Raw genomic sequence first — 19296 nt, forward strand, 5'->3', positions numbered from 1 at the left:
AGCCCATTCTCTCGCCGGACCTGGATGTCAAGGCGTCTCCTCTTGATGGCTCGTTGAGGGTATACTAACTGCCGGACTTCGCCTGGTGCAATGGTAGCGGAACGTGGGGAAGGCGCGAATTCGCTGGCCTTGCTTTGACCTATGTGCGGGATGGCTACAGATACGGCTTTTTGTAGCCGATTGTGTACAACGATACTGAGGGTGGCTTCCATTGGCGTCGGCTCCATGGTGAGGCCGGGTACGAGGGATCCGGATAGAGATGAGCTCGCCTGTATCATGGAGGGCGACCACTGTAGCGGGGCAATGAGTCTGTTTGATCGTCATGCATATTTCAAACGCCGCTTCCCGTCGATGGCTAGGGTCCGGACGCGACTCGGATCACGGCCAGACAGGTGGGGAAGGACCCTTTGACAGCCCGGGTCAGTATTGGGAGGGGGGAGAACTTCGAGATCAGAGGCAGTGGGATGCTTGAGGTCTGTCAGATGTTTGGTCCAGGCACATCCTGTTTGTGGCGCTCGAAGTGGCTCAGCGATTACGTCGTCGTCTGGGGGCACAAGCTAGAAGCTGGCTGGGCAATCGTCCAAAGCGAGGCGGAGTATCGATGGTAATGTGTACTTCACCTTGTAGTGCTGCTGATTGCAAGCAGCTCTGGTGCGACTCACTCCTGCCTGAGGAGCTTAGCCTGGCGAAGAAGTGAGATGGGATGAGGCTCCTGTGGTTGAAGTGGAGCCTGGTGCAACGATGAAGATTGCTCCGCTCGCGTGGTTGCGGGATTCCTTCGGCGACTTTGCGCCGAGTCTTTGGCTTTCGGCTTTGATCTGCCCACGCGCCCGATGCAACGCCACATGGCTCAGCTCCCGGCAAATGCGGCACGGCAGCAGAGGGCGGGAAGCACCACGCCACTGGCATGCGGGAAGATGACGCGGGAGTTTTGTCATGCCCCCTGACCGCCCGCTCCACCATCACCACACCACGGAGGAGAGGCGACCGTGAATTTTCCTTTGCATCTCTTCTTCCTAGCTTATCGTCTGCGCCTTATAATACTCTTGGTACCACGCAGCGTGCTCTGTCTTCTTCAGCTCTGCTACCTCAACTTCTCCTCAAGACTTGACCTCCTTCTTCAGGCTTGCTAGCCAGGCTCTTCCTTTTCACAGTTTCACAGAGGTCTCTCCACACACAAGCAGCCGTCTTCGTTCAGGCCTCTCTCGAAACCAACCGCAACCCCTGACCTAAGTCGATATTCCTGTTCTCCCCATCATCGCTACAAACATGAGCAACTTCAATATGCGCGACGCAAACGAGAACTTGGACCTAGAGAAGCAAGGGTCAGAGACCACCGCTACGGCAGAGCCCGAGTCGCCCTCGGAGGAGGAGAAGCGCGAAAATCCCACCGCCCTTCCAGAGTCGACAACAAAGCCGGCCACGAGCTTTGCTCCTATGACACCACCTAGGTATGGCAACAAGGGTCAACAGCAGCAGCAGCAGGATGGTGCGCCAGTGCAGCGTACCTTTTCACGGCGAGAGCAGCTGCACCACACCGAGTCGCACCTGTTTGGTGGAGATCTAATTCGCCAACAGACCGAGCTCCAGCTGACACACTTCCAGTCGCAGCAGGGCAAGGATGTCATCACTGTGCACTGGGAGGGCGAAGGCGACATGGAGAACCCCCTCAATTGGGGTAGACTGTACAGGTGGTACATTACCGCACTCGGTGGTCTCCTCGTCCTCAACTCGACCTTTACATCGTCGGCTCCCTCGGGAATTGTTGCGGATATGGAGGTCACATTTGGCTTCTCGCAAGAAGTCGGAATTTTGACTGTGTCACTCTTCGTTGCCGGGTGAGTACTTGACTGACAGGTGCATGAGCGCGCGATGAATCTCTGGTGAACGCAAAATTGACGGCTTGCTGTTGACACCCCTTTCCACCAGGTACTGTTTGGGACCTCTGATTTGGGGACCTCTTTCTGAGCGCGTTGGTCGTAAGCCCGTCTTCCTGGTCGCCATGGCCTGCTATACCGGCATGAACGTCGGCTGTGCCCTCGCTCCCAACACTGCTGCCATTCTGATCTTCCGTTTCCTGTCAGGCGCCTTTGGAGCTTCTCCACTCACCAACGCTGGAGGCCTGATTGCCGACATTTGGGACGCAAAGACACGTGGTGACGCAATGGCCATCTTCTCCATTGCTCCCTTTGCTGGACCTGCCCTGGGACCCATCGTCGGTGGATTCATCTACGTCAGCGGTACAAATTGGCGATGGCTCTTCTGGGTCTGCACCATCTTCTCCGGTGTTTGCTTCCTCCTTACCGCCTTTACACTGCCCGAGACGTACGCGCCCATTCTCCTCAAGCGCAAGGCAGCTAGGATCAGGAAGGAGACCAACGACGAGCGATACCAGTCGCCAATGGACATGGCTCCTCTGAGTGTCGGACAGCTCATCAAGGGAATTATTTCTAAGCCCTTCATTCTGCTCTTCATGGAGCCAATGCTTTTGGCCATTACCATCTACATGTCCTTCACCTATGGACTTCTCTACCTTCTCTTCGAGGCCTACCCAATTGTCTTTGTCGAGGGTCACGGCTTCAACCAAGGAATCGATGGTCTGATGTTCCTCGCCTTCTTCATCGGTGGAGCCATTGCAGTCGTCATCTACGTCACTCTCATCAACCCTCGCTACGTGAGGAAGCTCGAAGCGCTAGAAAAGGGCCAGCGAGTTCCCCCCGAAGTACGACTGTTGCCAGTTATGATCGCTGCTCCTCTACTAGTGGTAGCCCTCTTCTGGTTCGCATGGACCTCTTACCCTTCCATTTCCTACTGGTCTCCCATGCTCGCCGGAGCCCTTCTAGGTCTGTGCCTCCTCTTCATCTTCGTTGGTCTCTTCAACTTCATCGTAGATGCCTATCTGGCCAATGCAGCCTCGGCCCTCAGTGGAAACACAGTCTGCCGATCTGCATTTGGAGCTGGATTCCCCCTCTTTGCCACACAGATGTTCCAGCGATTGGGAACACAGTGGGCAGCCTCCCTACTGGGATTCCTCGCGCTGTTGATGGTGCCTATTCCTTTCATCCTGTCGAGGTACGGTGCAAAGATTAGGGCAATGTCGAAGCACGCTGCGGAGTAAAAGAGGGAGGCGACCTTGTATTCCCTTCCTGCCTGCAACCGTAGATGCGTTTGGCTTTCCCCTATCCCTGTCATCTCCCATCATATCCCCCCACTTGTTTTTAGGCTCTCTGCTCACGACTGACAATAACTTATTGTGTTCAAAACGAAGCTGGTGTGATCTGCGCATAGTGTCAAAACGGGGCGTAACACGTATGATATTTTGGCACAATGGAGACAAGACGATGATGGAGGGAGCGTAAAGTCCTCTTTCTGCAATTGCTTGCGAAATATGAGCTAAAGTAGAACGAAGGAAATAGTCTGCCTGCCACATATCGAAAGGCTCATTGTCTTTGGCCTTGCTGCTGCATGAGGGCTTGCTGTCGATAGTATCTATGAGTGGTTCAAGAGGCGAAGGGTGAGATGCCAGAGGTCAGTCGCTGAACATCGTTCTCAAGCGGCATGCTACATCGATCGCAGTACTCACTCTTCCCACTCCTTCGAATAATCCTTTTGCTCTCCACCAGCAGCCGCTGCCCCCTCTGCAGGTTGTTGACCTCCTTGTTGTTGAGCGGCCTGCTGAGCATAGTAGGCTGCCCATTCGGCGGAATAGTCTTGCTGGCCTTCGGCACCACCTTGAGCTCCATGACCTTGTTGTCCCCAGCCGCCCGCTGCTCCGCCTCCATAGCCAACACCTCCTCCAGCGCCATGAGCTGACCCCCACCCTTGACCCGGGCCGGCGTGCGCATTGGCCCCAGATGCAGCAGGTCCGCCATAGCTGCGAGGGTGAAAGAAGAAGCATATCATGTCAGTATGAGAATGATTTCACTTCCATTCGCATTCGTCGACGCTACTCACCCGCCATGCTGTCCTGGTCCTCCAAATCTCGGCCCACGTCCACCTCCTCCGCCAAAGGAAGGCTGTGCCCAGACGTCCGGCTGCCTCCACGGAGGAATCTTCTTCCCGTCCGGTCCTACAGCGCTCGGCGTCGAGCTGCCACCAATTCCAGGTCCATGTCCACCAAAGCCTCCCTGTTGTGGTGTGCCAGATCCTCCACGGGGCCCGCCTGGTCCTCCAGGTCCTCCCGGCGCACCCCCTTCTCCTAGCTCGGCCATCAGACTTGCGTACTCCGAGTCGAAGCCTCCACCAGGACCACCGGGACCGCCCTGTGCTGGACCTCCTGGCCCGCCAAAGCCACCACCAGGCTGCATACCACCACCCATCCTGGGCTGCGTACAATCCCTAGCCAGATGCCCTTGACCGCCACAGCGATGGCAGATGATGTGAGCTGTGAAGTTCCGATCCTCTGTACACTCGAACCGCCTGTGACCCTTCATTCCGCAATTCTGGCAGACCTGGTTCTCGTCGTCTCGCAGAGTACCGTTGAGAGTTGCAAGTTCTCGCAATTGGTTCCTCTTGTGGTCGTTTTGAGACTCTGGGGTCGAGGCGGCAACCTCAATGACGCCATTGATGAGCCTGACGCAGTGCTTGACCTTGGCTTCGTCGTCTGCTGTGATGACACAGTGCATTTCCTCCTGATCCTCTTCATCGCCTCTTCCCTTACCATCCTTCACACTGCCCTTTCCGCGAATGGCGATCTTGGCTCCACTTTCCCTCTCCATGCCCTTGAGCGTATTACCTCGAGGTCCCACGAGAAGACCAAAAAAGTTGATCTCGGGAAACTCCTTGAGTGGGAGATAGACCTTCTCCATGGGCTGACGATTGCGCTTCGTGGCTGCGTACTCAGCAGGAGGCCTGAAATTCGGGTCCATTTTCATCTGTCGTTCCACAAGCTGAATTCGCTCATCCTCGAGCTTCTTCCTGTACCGCACTTCTCTGGTATTTGTCCTGCGACCCTGAGCATCGTAAGTGGGAGGAGGTGAAGGGCTGCGTTCCCTCTCGGAAGGTACCACATCACCTGTCCGGAGCTTGTTGGAGATCTCATCCAATCTCACTTGCACGGCGTATCTGTCCAGGTCTGCAACGCTGACGGCCCCAGTGATGGCAGTGGTGACATTGGCGGCCGGTGCAGCATCGCCCCAACGCGATTTCCTTTTGCGAGGAGCTAGGGAACATAGAGAGCCAAAGAGTATATCAAGATGAGCCAAGACTGCCTTCAAGGAAGGCGTCAGGCAAAGGCCGAGCACGTACTCACCTCCATCATCAGGCGTACCACTTCCTTCCTCCCTTCCCCTCTTGTCGGCGGCAAGCCCACCTCCTCCGTTCAGCCTCGCGGCGATCTCCGCCGCCCGATTTGCGGCAGCAGCAGCGGCCGACGGGATGGATGGCAGTCCAGAAGGACCGCCGTAAGGCTGCGAGGCTCCAGTGTACGATTGCGACATGGGCGGTGAGCCATAGGACGAGGCTCCATTGCCATTGTAGCCAGAACTAGGCGGGGCAGGCGGAGAAGCTTCATCCCCTCCTCCACCACCCCAGCGACGGACCTTGGCTAGGGGAGCTGCGTTCTCCCCTGTTCGTTGCGAGTTGCTTCTCCAGGACATGGTGGAGTATGATGCAAGTAGTGAGGTGGAAGATGGAAAAGCGGAAGGCGGAGGAGGCGCGAGAGCCGGGGTGAAGCCTGCTTCGGTTTTGATTTTCCGGGATCAATTCTTCGAGAAGGCTCGGGGCAGGCGAAATCACGGCCGTAAGTACTGAGCTGGCTGATGACGCGGCGGTATGACAGATAGAGCAGAGTAAGGGTGATATGCCTCCCAAGCGAAGGTGACGGTGATGGTATGGCGGAAGGAGGAGATGCGATGTGGGTCGTCGCTCCTGCGTGGCGGATGGGCGAGGCGAGCCAGGGCGGCCGAGAAGAGGCGGGGGCGTGGCTGAGTCTGCGCGGCGCTCAGGCGAGGAAGTCACGCCAGGACCATGACTACTCATTGCCATCACACTGGTGCGGAGCGAGTGTCACGCAAAGAACCAAAAGCAGGTTGGACATCTCGTATGCGCTATGCGGCACCACCAATTCAGAAAGTAAGCGTAGTGGAAATACATTGTGGGTGCCACATTCACAATTGGATGACATAGATGACATGCACTTACGCCGGGGCTAAAGAAAAATTCGATAGAACCCGACCTTTTGGACCGGCGTAGCCCTTCACCCATCCCTACGAATGCTCAAAATGCCAGCTGGCTTTGTCTGATGAAGATCTAGATTGAGTCAAGGGGGGTGCAAATTGTTCAAAGGGAACGCTGCGGCATCGTACGACAATGCCTCGGCGAGCGCAGCCTCGGTCTGCCTGTCCCGCTCTCGCTCTTCTTCACTGGTACAGGGGGCTTGGATACCAGTGAAGGCGCCAGTATCAGTGTTAGGTGTGACCAGTGTGCTGTCCGCAGGCGCGACAAGGCCGTAGTTTCCGTTGCTGCCTGGGAGGTCAGGAGGCGGGATGCTTTCATCTTGCGCGGGCATCACGGAGGTTGGCACTGGTCGATAGTTGCCCTGCAAAGCCGGATATGAGGGGAATGGGTGGCTTGAAGGTCCAGCGCCATTGAGGTCATTGATACTGCGGTGGTAAGGCTGATAAGAAGGTCCAGCTCCATTCGCTTCATTAATGCTGGGAAAGTATGGCTGGCTAGATGGACCAGCCCCGTTGGCCACGTTGATGTTGAGGCCTAGAGTATTGTCCATCATGTATACATTGCCGGCAGAAGCAGAGCGAAACCCTAGTCTCTCATTGCCAAGCATCGGTGTGCTGGAAGAAGGCGCTGAGGGGACAGGAGCAGAGGCCGTTGTCGCAGCTCTGTCTCTCCTGGTCGAGCGGGAGTCAAAGGCTTTTGATGACCAGGTAGACCCGGCTCCCAGTTGTCCGCCAGTCTGGGCGGCAGCGGCTCTGAGTGCAAGCTCAAAAGGGGTGGAGGTACGATCGGCAATGGATCGCTCATTGCGTCGTTGCGAGCCACTCGAGGTCCAGGTGGGCGTCGTGGCAGCAGAGAGCGGCGCAGACTGTACTATGTCCGGCTTTCGGGATGAGGGTAAATCTAATCGCAGGTTCGGGACGCTGGCACTGTTCCGTTCAAGGCCCGGCCCTGGCAGAGACTCTTGGTAATTGCCAGGCAAGGGCTGCCAGGACTCTCTTCTGTTCTGCGGCTGGCATGCAGCAGGCTGGCCAAAAGCCTCAAAGCCCGGAGCAGAAGGTTGGTTGAGGATTGCATCTCGCCATCGGTTGATGTCAGCCCACTGATTGTGTTGGCCTGCATCAGCTTGAGGTGACCAAGTGGCAAGAGGGTTGACCTCTTCATTCGGTCGTCGAAAGCTGCGATCTTGATGGACTACCTGACGGTAAGCAGCTCCGTCTGCACCGTCCATGTCGTTCAAGGGTCCTGGGACAGGGTCATCGTTGTTTTGAGCCGCCGCAGCTCGGCCTCGTCGCTTCTTTCTCGGAGGGGGCGGAGGTGCTAGCCAGGCAGGATCGGGCAGGATCGTCCGAGGGACTACCAAATCGTTTTCGTGATGTGACAATTGCTGTCGCAAACATTCAATTTCCATGCGTAGCTCCGCGATGACACCGGCTTGTAAAGTCGATCTTTCCCGGAGCTACGATGACAAGGGCCGATGGTGAAGATGGAATGTCAGCTGATGCCTCTCGCGAACGGGGCTTCACATCAATGCTCACCTCCTTCATTTCCCGTTCTTGACGGACTCGAAACTAGTCCCGGGTACCAAGCGATCAACGAGGTGCGGATGTAAGTAGAAGGGATCGAGTGGAGTCAGCGTCTTTCACCCAACGTTCACCCAACACAAGAGCACGATCACAGCAATGGCCACCTTGACCCACCCTGCCTTGAGCTGCTCTGACCTGGCCTCGTCGCCTGATATCCCTCTCGTCTTCTTCATCCATATCCATCTCATCGTCTTGGACGACCGCTGCTGGTACTCTCGCTGCCATATCGAACAGCAAGCGACGAGCTCTCCTTGGTATATCTGAGACTGTGTTGCCGCTGCTACCACAGTGTGATACCTCTTCGAACCTGGGGTGTCGTTGAAGCCGTCTAGCAACAAAAGCACCACGGCAGGAGATCGTGGAATCCGGTCAGACGAAGCTGTATGACAAGGTCTTCTGGACGAAGAGCCGTATGGATGAGTTGTTGGACTGGATGGCTATGATTGGTGATGAGAAGATTAGTGAGAAGTGTGATCAGTCAAGAAATGATGACTAGGGTGGGGTGTGGGGGTGAGGAGGACCGGGATCGAGCTCAAATTTAGGTCTTTCGCACGAGCGACGGGCAGGGTGGATTCAGGCTCCCTTCCCAGCAGGGGCAGCGTTGTCGGAGGGGCAAGTAGCCATCGGTAAGCAGATCGGCAGCAATGCAGAGGATTCTGGGTGACTTGACGCATGCTTGCATGGACCAAGTGCACAACACTAGGTAGAGATGCGAGCAAGAGACGCCATCTCTGCCTCGAAAGTACGATGGTTCCGATGCACTGCCATGACGGAAGCACATTACACTCAGCTACACACACGATCTTCTCGCGTGGCTCTTTACCTACGCAGGCACAAATGAGGGACCAGGCACCACGCCTCTCTGTCGTCATCCTGCGACTTCAGTCCCGCTGCCCCACCCAGAATCGCATAGACGATACGCCTCGCCTGCTCAGACTCTTCTGCTGTTCTTCCCTGTGGCCTCTCGTCCGTTCCTCGTTGCTCGCCTCTGTGTCGACGGGTTCCAACCTGTCTGAGGCTTCGTGGGAATTCAAGCTGTCGTCGTCGTTGAGCACGTGAGCTAACCTACATGCCTCGACTGCACCCTGTCTTGGCACCCGTCCTACCGAGTCCTATTGCAAGAGGCCGTAGTGAGCCTGCGCCCAGCCCTACGTCTGTCCATGTCCAATTCTGCAGTGCCCGTGTAGCGTAGGACGAGTAGATTGCCCGCACTGCATGGCTGCGTCTGCACGAGCGGGCGACCTCAGCTCGCTTGGCCCTCGATGCTCCCGGCGGCTAGTCTATGCGCAAAGCTGCAACCGAGACAGGGGTGCCAGGCAGGGCGTCAAGAGCGAGGCCAGCCACGCGACACGTCCCCCGCCCTCCCCCCTCAGGCCAATTCTGGGTTTTCCTCGTTCCGTCCTTGCTCACCCTGCACTCTGTTCCTGTCCCTTCCTTGAACGCCGCACGTCCCTCGGCGCCTTTTCCTCTAGACACACATACCTCACACAAACCTCACACCCCCAGCGTCTCTCATAGAGACACTGGATCAGTCATCACAAAACATGACGACGACTGGCAGCGCCCACACGCCCCTCCCTGCCGGCAAGGGCGCACCCCATCAGCATGTGGACGAGGACGAGGAGGAAGAGGACCAGGATTTCAACGAAGTCCCACGTGCTTCCGGCCCCGCTCTAGACACTGACGATGCTAAGCGAGGGCCACCATCAGACTCTGCCTCGGACTCTGAAGACGATGAGGCTGACGCAGTCTTGGTAAAAGAATCGGAACCGGTGGATGAAGAGGAATTGGCAGCTCTGAAGAGGGACGCTGAGGAGCAGCAGAGTGGATTGGGCGGGCAGGAGCTGGGGAGAGGCAAGAGGCGTAGGAAGGAGGGCCCAGATGACGATACGAACGAAGGGTGAGTAGAGATTAGATCAGGCATCCCAGCGCAACAAGATACTGAACACGCCTATACCATCATCCTCTGCTCCGCTATCGCTAAGCTCGAGGACTGTACCCGACAATGAAGAAGCCAAAGCAGCATGGGCAGCTTTCCAGGACAAAGCTGACTCATCAACTGCCTCTGGGTCAAAAGAGATGGTCAAAATCATCGAGCGCTACAAGTTCGCCGGAGACGAAGTGATAAAGGAGCGCCTACTGCCCGCGGACCATCCGGACGCTATAGCTTACCTCAAGTGGGCTGGGTCCACCACTCATCACGACAAGACACAGCAAGACGTAGCAGCAGACACAAGCTCAAGGGAGACGGCACCAGTAGATCAGACGTCCTCCGTTTCCTCTTCTGCATCACGCGTCACATCCTCCGCTCCCGCTCCCGCTCCCGCCTCTGCCTCCGCCTCTGCTCCACGCCCACCTCCTCCTGGCCCTCGAAGGAAGAAGCAGTCCAAGCTCGCTTCCCTCGCCGCTTCCTCCGACGCGCCAAAGAAGATGAATACACTAGAGAAGTCCAAGATGGACTGGGAAGGTTGGAAGAAGGGCGGAAGCTCTGCTACTACTTCTTCTTCTGCCGGCGCTTCAGGCGGTGGTAGTGGCGGTGATGCAAAGGGCTTGGACGGCTTGACGGATCGAGAGAGGGAGGAGATGGAGCAGCAGACCAAGACTGGTTCGGGCAGTGGAAGCATGGCGGGTTACTTGGGCAGAAGCGACTTCCTCGAGAGGGTCAAGGAGCGTACGGAGGGCCAATAAAGTAGTAAACGCAAAAGTGAGCCAGTTCCCTTTCTTATGTAGGGTAGGAAGAAAGGCTGGGTATCATTTTTCTTTTGAGACGTCAAGTCTATTCCGCCCTGTTGCTTTACACATCGCACATCTGTACAATCACTCATCCATGCGCCTGATCCACGTCCGACCCCTGATCCTCGTCATCAGTCTCAGTATCAGCATCAATCTCTCCCGCTCCCACTTCCTTGGCACCGCGCTGAGCCTCCTCCATCTGCAGCAGCCCCTCGATGCTACCAAAGACTCTCAGCTCCCTCTCATCGTCCATGACAGAGTGGAGTTGTCTCAGTTCCTCTGCGGAAAAGGCAAGGCGGAAAGGATACTCGTATGCCTGCAGATAGATGTCTCGGTCAAAGGGACAAGCCGCTACCGCCCGGTAAAAGACTGCTTTGGCCCTCGTAAAGAGCTTCTGCTGAGTACGCAGGCTTACAACTCGCGCCTTGGCCTTGGCATCGGCACGATTGAGGTGACCATCACGGTATCGCAGATTCCGCGTATGCTGCCTCTCGCGCTGCAGATCCGCTAGTGCCTTGGTAGATGTTCGGACCTCAAAGGAGAGGTAGAGAGTCCAGAGCACGTTGGACGTCTTGGTGACCTCTTGCTGTAGGGCCCGCTCGAAGAGGGAGCGCACGAGATGCGCATTGACGACTTCCCTATTGAGATGCAGCTCGATGTAGATGGCCATCAGCCAGCTTTTCTCTGCTTTGTGCTCGAGCGCGAAGAGTCCCTCCACCTCTTGGTCCTCGACAAGGGAAGCGAGGCTCTGCAGCCGGGAGTCGGCTACCTGCTCGAGCGGCTGGAAGACATACTCTTCCAGGGTACGTCTGACCACGCCCTCAATCCTGAAGCGAGACTCGTGGGCAGCGAGAAGCGCCTGAAAAGTCAAGTCGTGCGGAAAAAGCCTAATCGATTGCACCAAGGCTCTTCGAACCTCGTCTGGGCGATAGACGGGCCTCTCTTGTGAGAGGTGGTACCAAACGATACGCAGACGCGCTTCGCATAAATGGTACGTATAGTCATTCGGAACTGAATCTATGATGCCGTCGAAGAATGCAAGGATTGCAGCGAGACGTCGCTCAGGCGGCGCCATAAGGTAGTGATACCATGCTGCTGACACAAGTGCTGATAGCGAAGCTGAAGAGTTGTCTTGATTTGCCTTGTCGCGAATGGTCGAGTAGTAACGTCGAGCTTTAAGCTGCTCAGCCACAGTCACAGTCGAATCCTCGTCTCCGGAGACGTACCTATGGCCATTGGATGCAGCTTTCTCCAGGATGTTCAGAGCAACGTCTGCCATGTCAAGACCGATGTGGAATTCAACGGCATCGACCACTCCGAGCTCCAGCTCTGGCGAGAAAGGGAGCGAGCTTTCATTCAGAGCAAAGACACGTCCCCTCGCAAGATCGGCACGATCCTCGCCGTCCGTCAGCTTTCGCATCGGTTCTTCCAGTATCGAAGCATCTCCTGTCTTGACAGCGATCGCTAGCTGTAACACGGCTACCGCACCTTGCTCTTCGGCAGTTGTAGTGACAAGTTGTGCCAGCATCAATGTGAGCCACTTGAGGTCTGCCGTCGCGAGGGGCGGGCTCAAATCCTTGCAAGAGAAGGCCAGGCTGCTCAGAGGTCTTGCAATGCCGATCAAAGGGCAAGCCCAAGGATTGCCTAGCCTTGTCTGCTGCTTCGAGTCGATTTCCACGTCGCCGCCCTTCTCGTTCTGCCACCCTTTATGCAGCGACGAAGGCCAGAAGCGGGCAGACCACTCCTGAGTAGCAATCTGCTTGAGCACAGGACGATCTGCTACCTGTGAGAGATTTCTGACTCCGTCAGTCATTGCCAGACCCAAGAACTGGGCAAGATTGCGAAGAGCCTGTAAACGAAGTTCTGCCGGTAGCCCTGAGATCAGGAAAGGTCGGATATCCGAGAAGAGGATGACACTGAAAGGATCCACTTCACCTTCGCCAGCCGAATATATGGGCGGATCATCGGTCCTGGCAGGCCTTTGACGTAGATGAGCTAGCTCTCTCTGAGCTGCGACCCACCGGTCGAATGGACTCCTCCAATGCGCTTGCCCTCCTTTAGTCACCGAGGGTGAGACGCTACGAGCCCTCTTCTCAGGCTCCCCGACAAATGCGCTTGCTTGCAAAATAGCGCCTTGTTCGCCAATCCGAGGCTCCTCGCAGTCCCAGTGCTTTTGAAGCTTGTCCTTCGCTTCCTCACCGGAGGAGAACGGTACAAGGCTAAGCTCAATTTGAGCCTGGAGGATCGCAAAAGCTCTGGCAGAGTATCCAGCTCGTTGCAGAAGCTCGCAGAGGCGAAGTTGCATGGAAAAGCAGTATTCGAAAGCGTACGGATGTCCGAAAGTGGCGAATGAGCTAAGCGCTTCGGCATAGCTGGCGCAGACGTCGCTGAGAGTAGCAGAAACTGATGTAGGCTTCCAGGAGAGGTACAGCGCCCACACTGCTTGCGCCTGCCTGGGGCTATGATTGCTGCCTCTCTCCGAAAGGGAGCGGAGCAGCCGCCGAAACTCGGCTTCCACTTTGGCATCGTCCCACAAGCCTCCTGAGATCGCCACTTGCAGACGAGCAAGGCCAATGACGATGGAAGCAGAATTTCCAGGATGTGCTCGCTGGCCCTTCTCGAGCACCGATAGCTGTACCTCGGCTATCGTTCTACGTGCTGCACTCCCCCTCTCCCTAGAGCCTTGACTTTGCCGATAAGAGCCGATGCCGACCACCTGCTGCTGCAGATCTGCTAAGGCGAGCCAAGCTCTGATGTCAGCCGGATGAGCTCGTGCACGCTGATCTATGTCCCTCAGTCTAGCTGTGAGGGCAGCTTCCTCGACTCCAGTTTTGAATTCGTGATCCTCCGAATCGCTCCCGGAAGAGCAAATATGCTCTTCGTCTGGAAGAACATCGCCAGCAGCGATCTGAAAGGGATCTTCAACGTGAGCATTGCTGCTCGAAGTTCTCCTGGCCACCGCTCCAAGTCTGACATAGTCTTCTTGCCCGCCTTCAAGTCCAGGGCCACTAGCCGATGGCAAAATCCTTTTACGTGCGGGTCTCAAAGTCTGATGCCATGTTCGCGCACCAGAAGGCTGTGCAGAGCGTCGCCAAGAATCACCGACTTCAATCCCACTATTGACTACAGCCATAATGCGCATGTGTCCCGGCAGGCCCAGGATGGCCCCCTTGCCTGCACGCTTGTAATTGGGTATCTGGCTGGCCTCCGGCCCTCCATAGCGTGAGGCCATGCCATCACCGCGAACGTCATAAGTGCCCGCGGTCCAGTCCTGTATGACTGATTTGATCAAGGAGAGCGACAACATTGAAAACTCAGGATCTCTCCGCCCCTTGGCGATTTGAGTCTCATCGGCAGACTCGATGTGCCCTCTGTTGATCGATGTTCTTGATCCTCGGCTCTCCTGAACATCACGGGACGAGGTCGAGGATATGTTCGAGAGCTTCTCGCGCGCTGTGGTCGTGGTATCTCTTGATCTGTGCTTTATAGCTTCACGATGGGAATATTGCTCAGCATGCTCCCGCCGATGTCTTGACCGGTGCCGCTCATCTCTGTCCTCCCTGCCAAGCTCCTTTGTGGACCAATCCTGCCCCTCTCTCTCGCCTCTTCGTGAGTCTGAGTGCCGTCTCTTTTCCACGTCTGAGGTCGTCGCGTGCCTCCTGCTGTGATTTCGCCTGTCGTCGGGCTCATCGTCCGGGTCTCGATCGTCGTACGTGCTTCGATACTTGTGTCGGCGAGGCTCCTCCTCCTCCTTCGAACGATGTCGTCTGCGCTTCTTGTCGTGCTTGGAGGTCGAGGCTTCTGGCTCGATCGTCTGTGGAAGCTCGAATGAGGAGAAGGAAGGAACTTGAGAAGGCATCGCCTGCCTCTACCTGAAGGCGACGATGGTCATTGGTAAGATGCAGAAGGAATGGTAGACTGCCTCCATGGAGCCTTTCGATTGCGTTTCCGTTTCTCCACACGCACACGGAAAGGGAGAATCTCGCGTTCCGGCGTTCCTTCTTCCTGATCCTCTACTCTGTTCAGGGGCCCTCTTCAGCTTGACATCGTCCTCAACATGTCCAATATCTACGTAACAGAGCCTCCGACGAGCGGCAAGATACTCCTCTCCACGTCCAAGGGGGACATTGAGGTGGAGCTATGGGCCAGAGAGGCGCCCAAGGCTGTGCGCAACATCATTGCCCTAGCAATGGAAGGCTACTATGACAACATGATCTGGCATCGGATAGTGCCTGGCTTCTGTATTCAGACAGGAGACCCTACCGGTACGGGCACCGGAGGTGAGTACTGAGACGGAGAGAAGGTCAAGCACACGAAGAGCACAAAGCTGAAGCTCGCGACTAATCACTCCTTGTACAGGCGAATCATTCTATGGAGAGCCCTTCGAGGACGAGCCGCATCAGAGGCTAAGGTTCACACGGCGTGGTCTGCTCGCCATGGCCAATCCAGGAGAGCACAACATGAATGAAAGCCAATTCTTTGTGAGTAGTACCCTGTGTGATCTTTCGATTTGTGCGAAGGGACCCGTTCTAAATTCACAAGCCCCATCTCAGATCACCCTCGATGCTACCCCCGAGCTCACTGCCAAGCACACAATCTTCGGTCGAATATCAGGCCCGACTATATACAATGTCTTGAGCCTGGCTGAAGTTGAGCTCTCGCCGACAGAGCCGGACCGACCTCTCTATCCGCCCAAATTGCATACGATCAAAGTGCTTGAGAACCCGTTCGATGACATCGTTCCTAGAATTACGAGGGAAGAGAAGTTGGCTCAGGAGGCCAATAGGCGGAAAGCGCGAGCTGAGGCTGGAAAGAGGCGAGAGAAGGTCAAGAAGTGAGTGCAGACATGATCGGCTCATCAAGAGACCACTGGAAACTGACCATTGCTGCAACCCAATGAATCTCATAGGAACACTGGCCTACTGTCATTTGGAGAGGCTGAGGAGACAGAGGATGACGGTCGCTTCAAGGGCCCAAAGAGCAGCCACGACCTGTTGAAGAATGATAAGAGACTGCGTAGAGAGGCTGCATCCCCTGTCGCTGCATCGCCGATGTCAGCGCCTCCTGTAAACGGCGGGAGTAGCAGCAAGCAGAGTGCAGAGGATCATGCAGACGACGGCAAGCAGAAGAGGTCCAAGCAGGCCACCGAGACGTCCATCGACCTGTCGCGCATCAGAGCAGAGCACGAAGAATCCAAAGCGTCGAAGGATGCCCAGGCTCAGATTCAGGAGCTCGAAGATAGTATACGAGGTCTATCGAAGCGGAAGAGCGAAGGCCAAGACGAGACGGAAAGGCGCAAAAAGATCAACAAAGGAAAACAACTACTAGAAGAGGCCAGGATGAAGTACGCCAACTCGAAAGTATCTGCAAAGGGTAAAAGCAAGGAGAGCGAGACGATGGATCTCCTCAAAAAATTCCAAGCTGATCGGAAGAGAGATGAGAAGGCGAAGCTAGGCGAGGACGCCAAGCAGAAGGGCACAGCGGCGCTTGCCGAGGACGACGAAGAGGAGTACGAAGCAGGTATGAGGGAGTACGGTGCAAGCGATGAAGAAGGCGACGACGACAAGGACTGGCGCAGCCACCGCTTCGACTTTGGCGGCAAGCAAGTCAATGAGGACAAGTACACTACAGACACGTACGTCACTCTCGACCCTCGCGACACCTCCTCTTCTGCTGCTGCCTCCCTCGGCTTTGGGAGTGGCGATGCACAGAAGAAGGCGAGGGAAGAGGCGCTCAAGTCTTCGGGCAGGAAAGGAAGGGACTATGTCGATGAGAGGAAGTGGGATCAGAGGAGGGAGGGAAGGCAGGATCGGGATAGAGGCGGACGAGGGGACTACAGACAGAGTGACAGAAAGGACGAGAGGGATGAAGCCAGACCAAGAGATATTGAGAGATGGTAACGCTTTCAGCAATCGAGAAGGCTGGTCCCAAAGGTTGTGTACTATTACTGTCATGATAAATGGAGGGATATCAGTCTAATTACAAAGGGTCGGATAGTCTATGTAGCAGCGGCTATCTATGTCAACTCAAGTCTACTTCTGCCAACGCAGAAACCTTTTGCAATACCTCCTCCCACTCCTTGTCCGCATCGGACAGGTACGTGATCGCTCCTCCAGCCCCGATTGAGATCGTCCCGTCTTGTTCCACGACGGCAGTGCGTATGACGACGGAGAAATCGGCCGCTCCGTCCACACCAATCCATCCGAGGGCGCCAGAATAGACGCCTCGCGGTCTGTGCTGCAACTTCCACTCCTGCCCTTCAGCAGCACGACTCTTCCCCTCGAGTCGCTCAAGCAGCGTGACGCTGCGTCGCTTGGGCGCTCCTGTCATGGAGCCGGGAGGGAAACATCTGCGGAGCGCCTCGACGGGCCCGATATTCTTCTTTGCCACACCCTGCACTGTCGTCACCAGCTGGTGGACACTCTCGTAACTCTCCACCTGCATCAGCGTTGGCACTCTTACGGAAGAGGGCAAGCAGAAGGACATCAAGTCCGCCCGGATCAGGTCGACGATCATTAGGTTTTCGGCACGCTCCTTGGGGTCAGCTTCGAGCCTTGTCCGACGGAGAGCATCTTCCTGCTCGGCCCAGCGGGGTCCTTTGGACGCTAGAAGGTTGGCTTCTCCGCGCCCAAAGCCAGCCCTGGGAAGTGTGCCCTTGATCGGCTTCATCTCCACCTGACCTTGGGCTGTCATCGACAGGAAACGCTCTGGAGAGGTGCTAAGGATCACCTTGTCGCCAGCAGCGCCAGTCCGAAGATCGATGAATGCCGAGTACGGCGCTGGGTTCTTGGCGCGCAGAGCTCGATAGATGGCGAAAGGGTCGCTCGGCTCCCCCGTAGACAGCTGGCCCACGAATTGTGTGGTGAGACAAAGCTCATAGCTCTCCCCTTGCGCAATCAGAGCTCTGGCGGCCTCCACCTTTGCCTTGTAGTCATTCGGCGAGTCGAGGGGGCGCAGGCGTGGTAGAGCATGCCCTTTCGCAGAGATCACGGGCATCATGCCTCTGGCTGCTGCCGAAAGGGTCTTCTGCACCCTTTCGATCCAAGCGTGCGCCTCTTCGGCAGTCAGACCAATCTCTTTGCCTCGTACACGGCGCAGCTCCTGCAACAGAGGTGAGCTCGTGAGCGTCTCCTTCTGACATTCTGTTCTGCGGACTAGCACAGACGCGCACCAACGGCCGTGCAGATGGTCGTATCGCAACACAGCCTCGCAGAAGCCGAAGACAGAAGCTGCATCCCTGCCGTTAGAATCGCAGGGTGAGGCAGATATTGTTTCGTCCTCGTCCAAGCCCAGTGACTCGTCTTTCATCTCAAAGCCCCAGTTACCGACGAAGCCAATGCGGAAGAGGTTCGATCGAGATGCCTCGTCGATGTCTTTGACCCGAACCGCATGATGCAGCTCCTTTTGCAGCGCATTCATGTATGACCAGAAGCTGGTGTGCCCTTCTGTCTCGACCCTGGCCGGATTCGCAGATGAGATCTGCTCAGCGAGCATCACCTCTGATGTGGATCGCTGATACGACAATGTGAAGCTAGGCCGAGACATGTAGGAGTTCTTTGCTTGAGGGTCGCCTCTTCGAGCTGAGTCCAGCCAGATTGAGCCGGAGCTACCTGAGCGAAAGAGGTTGTGGAAGATGGCTTCCTCAGGTTCAGGTGATCTCGCAGGAGATGCCTCAATTTCAAAGAGATGCTCTAGTATTTGCAGTGGTGGCTTGACAGACATCTCGGGTCCGTTGACCTCGCTTCCGCTAGCAGCGGCTACGTATCTTTGGCCTTCGGCGACAATTGACGCAGGTATACCAAAGCTGCTCGAGGAAGCAAATGTAGGGGTGGGCGTCGAAGAGAAGGACGACGCTACGCAATTTTGCGTGAATCGGAGGAAATTGCTCAAAATTACTACCCCAGCTTGAGATTCAATCGACTCAGGATGAAATTGCACACCCCACAGAGGGAGAGTCTTGTGCGCTACACCCATGATCGACCGTTCCGAGGTGACCATGTGCGGAGAGGTGGCTCTGCTGCGCATCAAGTCCGAGGATGGAGAGGGCGTTGTGACCGTGTTGGGGAGGTCATCGGCGTATGCGGTGACTTCCAGACAATCTGGCAAGTCTTCGGACTCGATTGTCAGACTGTTGTAGCGCGTCACCATTGTGCCTGCCATCACTCCTTCGAAGAGCCCATTGCCGGTCTTTTCTCCACCTGGAAAGCGTAATTGGCTGGCAGTTCCATGTTGGATAGACTTTGCCCTCTTCACTGACCCCCCGAAAGCTACCGAAATGCCTTGATGGCCCAAGCAGACTCCAAGGGTCGGTATGCCATAGAGCTCTGCCCGCTGCAGAAACTCAAAGCCAAAGCCGAAGTCTGCCCTCCTGTCAGGCGAGCCAGGTCCCGGGGACAGAATCACCGCATCAAAGTGCGGAAGCAGCTTCTGCTGGAACATGTCTTGCGAGGCCAGAAGGCGATGTGTATGCGGCAACACGACGACTCGGTGCGATAGTTCTTCGTCAGAACCGCCTGCTATCGCGGACAAGAGTGAGAGGATATTGAGGGTATATGAGTCAAAGTGATCGACGATGAGGATGCGGGGTAAAGACGAGGCGCTCCCGTTCGAGGTAGCGCCTGCCATCATGGTCGACTCAGATGGGGAGCCGAAGCAAGACTATTTGATGGTCGTTGCCTCCATGCCACCTCAATCAGAGGTGATGCTGATATCGCAGAGCAACGGACAGGAAGATCCTCGTCGGGGCTGACAGTCCAAAAAAGATTTTGACGCCCGGAAGCGGGACGCGGAAAGCGGAAAGGGA

General features: G+C 56.2%; 7 protein-coding genes across 7 annotated transcripts; 3 read left to right on the forward strand and 4 right to left on the reverse strand.

Annotated features, from left to right (window-relative positions):
* Positions 1-964: 964 nt before the first annotated feature.
* Positions 965-3267, forward strand: BCV69DRAFT_280614 (putative mfs-multidrug-resistance transporter). The gene is made up of 2 exons (XM_025491675.1): positions 965-1838; positions 1930-3267. Exons 1-2 carry the CDS (start codon positions 1270-1272, stop codon positions 3116-3118), a joined length of 1758 nt encoding a protein of 585 aa, XP_025350156.1. The 5' UTR covers positions 965-1269; the 3' UTR covers positions 3119-3267.
* Positions 3268-3440: 173 nt separating this feature from the next.
* BCV69DRAFT_275839 (hypothetical protein) lies at positions 3441-5597 on the reverse strand (the record flags this gene model as incomplete). Its single annotated transcript, XM_025491094.1, has 5 exons — positions 3441-3489; positions 3584-3874; positions 3955-4325; positions 4452-5161; positions 5252-5597. 5 exons carry the CDS (start codon positions 5595-5597, stop codon positions 3441-3443), a joined length of 1767 nt encoding a protein of 588 aa, XP_025350157.1.
* A 404-nt stretch (positions 5598-6001) lies between these two features.
* BCV69DRAFT_280616 (hypothetical protein) lies at positions 6002-7940 on the reverse strand (the record flags this gene model as incomplete). Its single annotated transcript, XM_025491676.1, has 3 exons — positions 6002-7633; positions 7713-7745; positions 7875-7940. 3 exons carry the CDS (start codon positions 7935-7937, stop codon positions 6260-6262), a joined length of 1470 nt encoding a protein of 489 aa, XP_025350158.1. The 3' UTR covers positions 6002-6259.
* A 1364-nt stretch (positions 7941-9304) lies between these two features.
* Positions 9305-10448, forward strand: BCV69DRAFT_296963 (hypothetical protein; the record flags this gene model as incomplete). Its single annotated transcript, XM_025494064.1, has 2 exons — positions 9305-9660; positions 9746-10448. 2 exons carry the CDS (start codon positions 9305-9307, stop codon positions 10446-10448), a joined length of 1059 nt encoding a protein of 352 aa, XP_025350159.1.
* Positions 10449-10581: 133 nt separating this feature from the next.
* Positions 10582-13800, reverse strand: BCV69DRAFT_292369 (hypothetical protein; the record flags this gene model as incomplete). The annotated part of the gene is made up of 2 exons (XM_025493790.1): positions 10582-13376; positions 13563-13800. 2 exons carry the CDS (start codon positions 13798-13800, stop codon positions 10582-10584), a joined length of 3033 nt encoding a protein of 1010 aa, XP_025350160.1.
* A 750-nt stretch (positions 13801-14550) lies between these two features.
* On the forward strand, positions 14551-15331 carry BCV69DRAFT_245868 (cyclophilin-like protein; the record flags this gene model as incomplete). Its single annotated transcript, XM_025490180.1, has 3 exons — positions 14551-14773; positions 14853-14974; positions 15047-15331. 3 exons carry the CDS (start codon positions 14551-14553, stop codon positions 15329-15331), a joined length of 630 nt encoding a protein of 209 aa, XP_025350161.1.
* A 968-nt stretch (positions 15332-16299) lies between these two features.
* Positions 16300-19209, reverse strand: BCV69DRAFT_292371 (ADC synthase). Its single transcript, XM_025493791.1, has one exon. It carries the CDS (start codon positions 19119-19121, stop codon positions 16515-16517), a length of 2607 nt encoding a protein of 868 aa, XP_025350162.1. The 5' UTR covers positions 19122-19209; the 3' UTR covers positions 16300-16514.
* Positions 19210-19296: the final 87 nt, after the last annotated feature.

The sequence above is a fragment of the Pseudomicrostroma glucosiphilum genome (genome assembly GCF_003144135.1).
Source record: "Pseudomicrostroma glucosiphilum strain MCA 4718 unplaced genomic scaffold BCV69scaffold_2, whole genome shotgun sequence".
In the NCBI taxonomy this organism is placed as follows: domain Eukaryota; kingdom Fungi; phylum Basidiomycota; class Exobasidiomycetes; order Microstromatales; family Microstromataceae; genus Microstroma; species Microstroma glucosiphilum.

Bases quoted from the DNA above. Each gene is read 5' to 3' on its own strand.
- BCV69DRAFT_280614 (XM_025491675.1), top strand. From the start codon at position 1,270: ATGAGCAACTTCAATATGCGCGACGCAAACGAGAACTTGGACCTAGAG. The intron at 1,839-1,929 runs GTGAGTACTTGA...CCTTTCCACCAG, and splicing joins GTGTCACTCTTCGTTGCCGG to GTACTGTTTGGGACCTCTGA.
- BCV69DRAFT_292371 (XM_025493791.1), bottom strand. From the start codon at position 19,121: ATGATGGCAGGCGCTACCTCGAACGGGAGCGCCTCGTCTTTACCCCGC.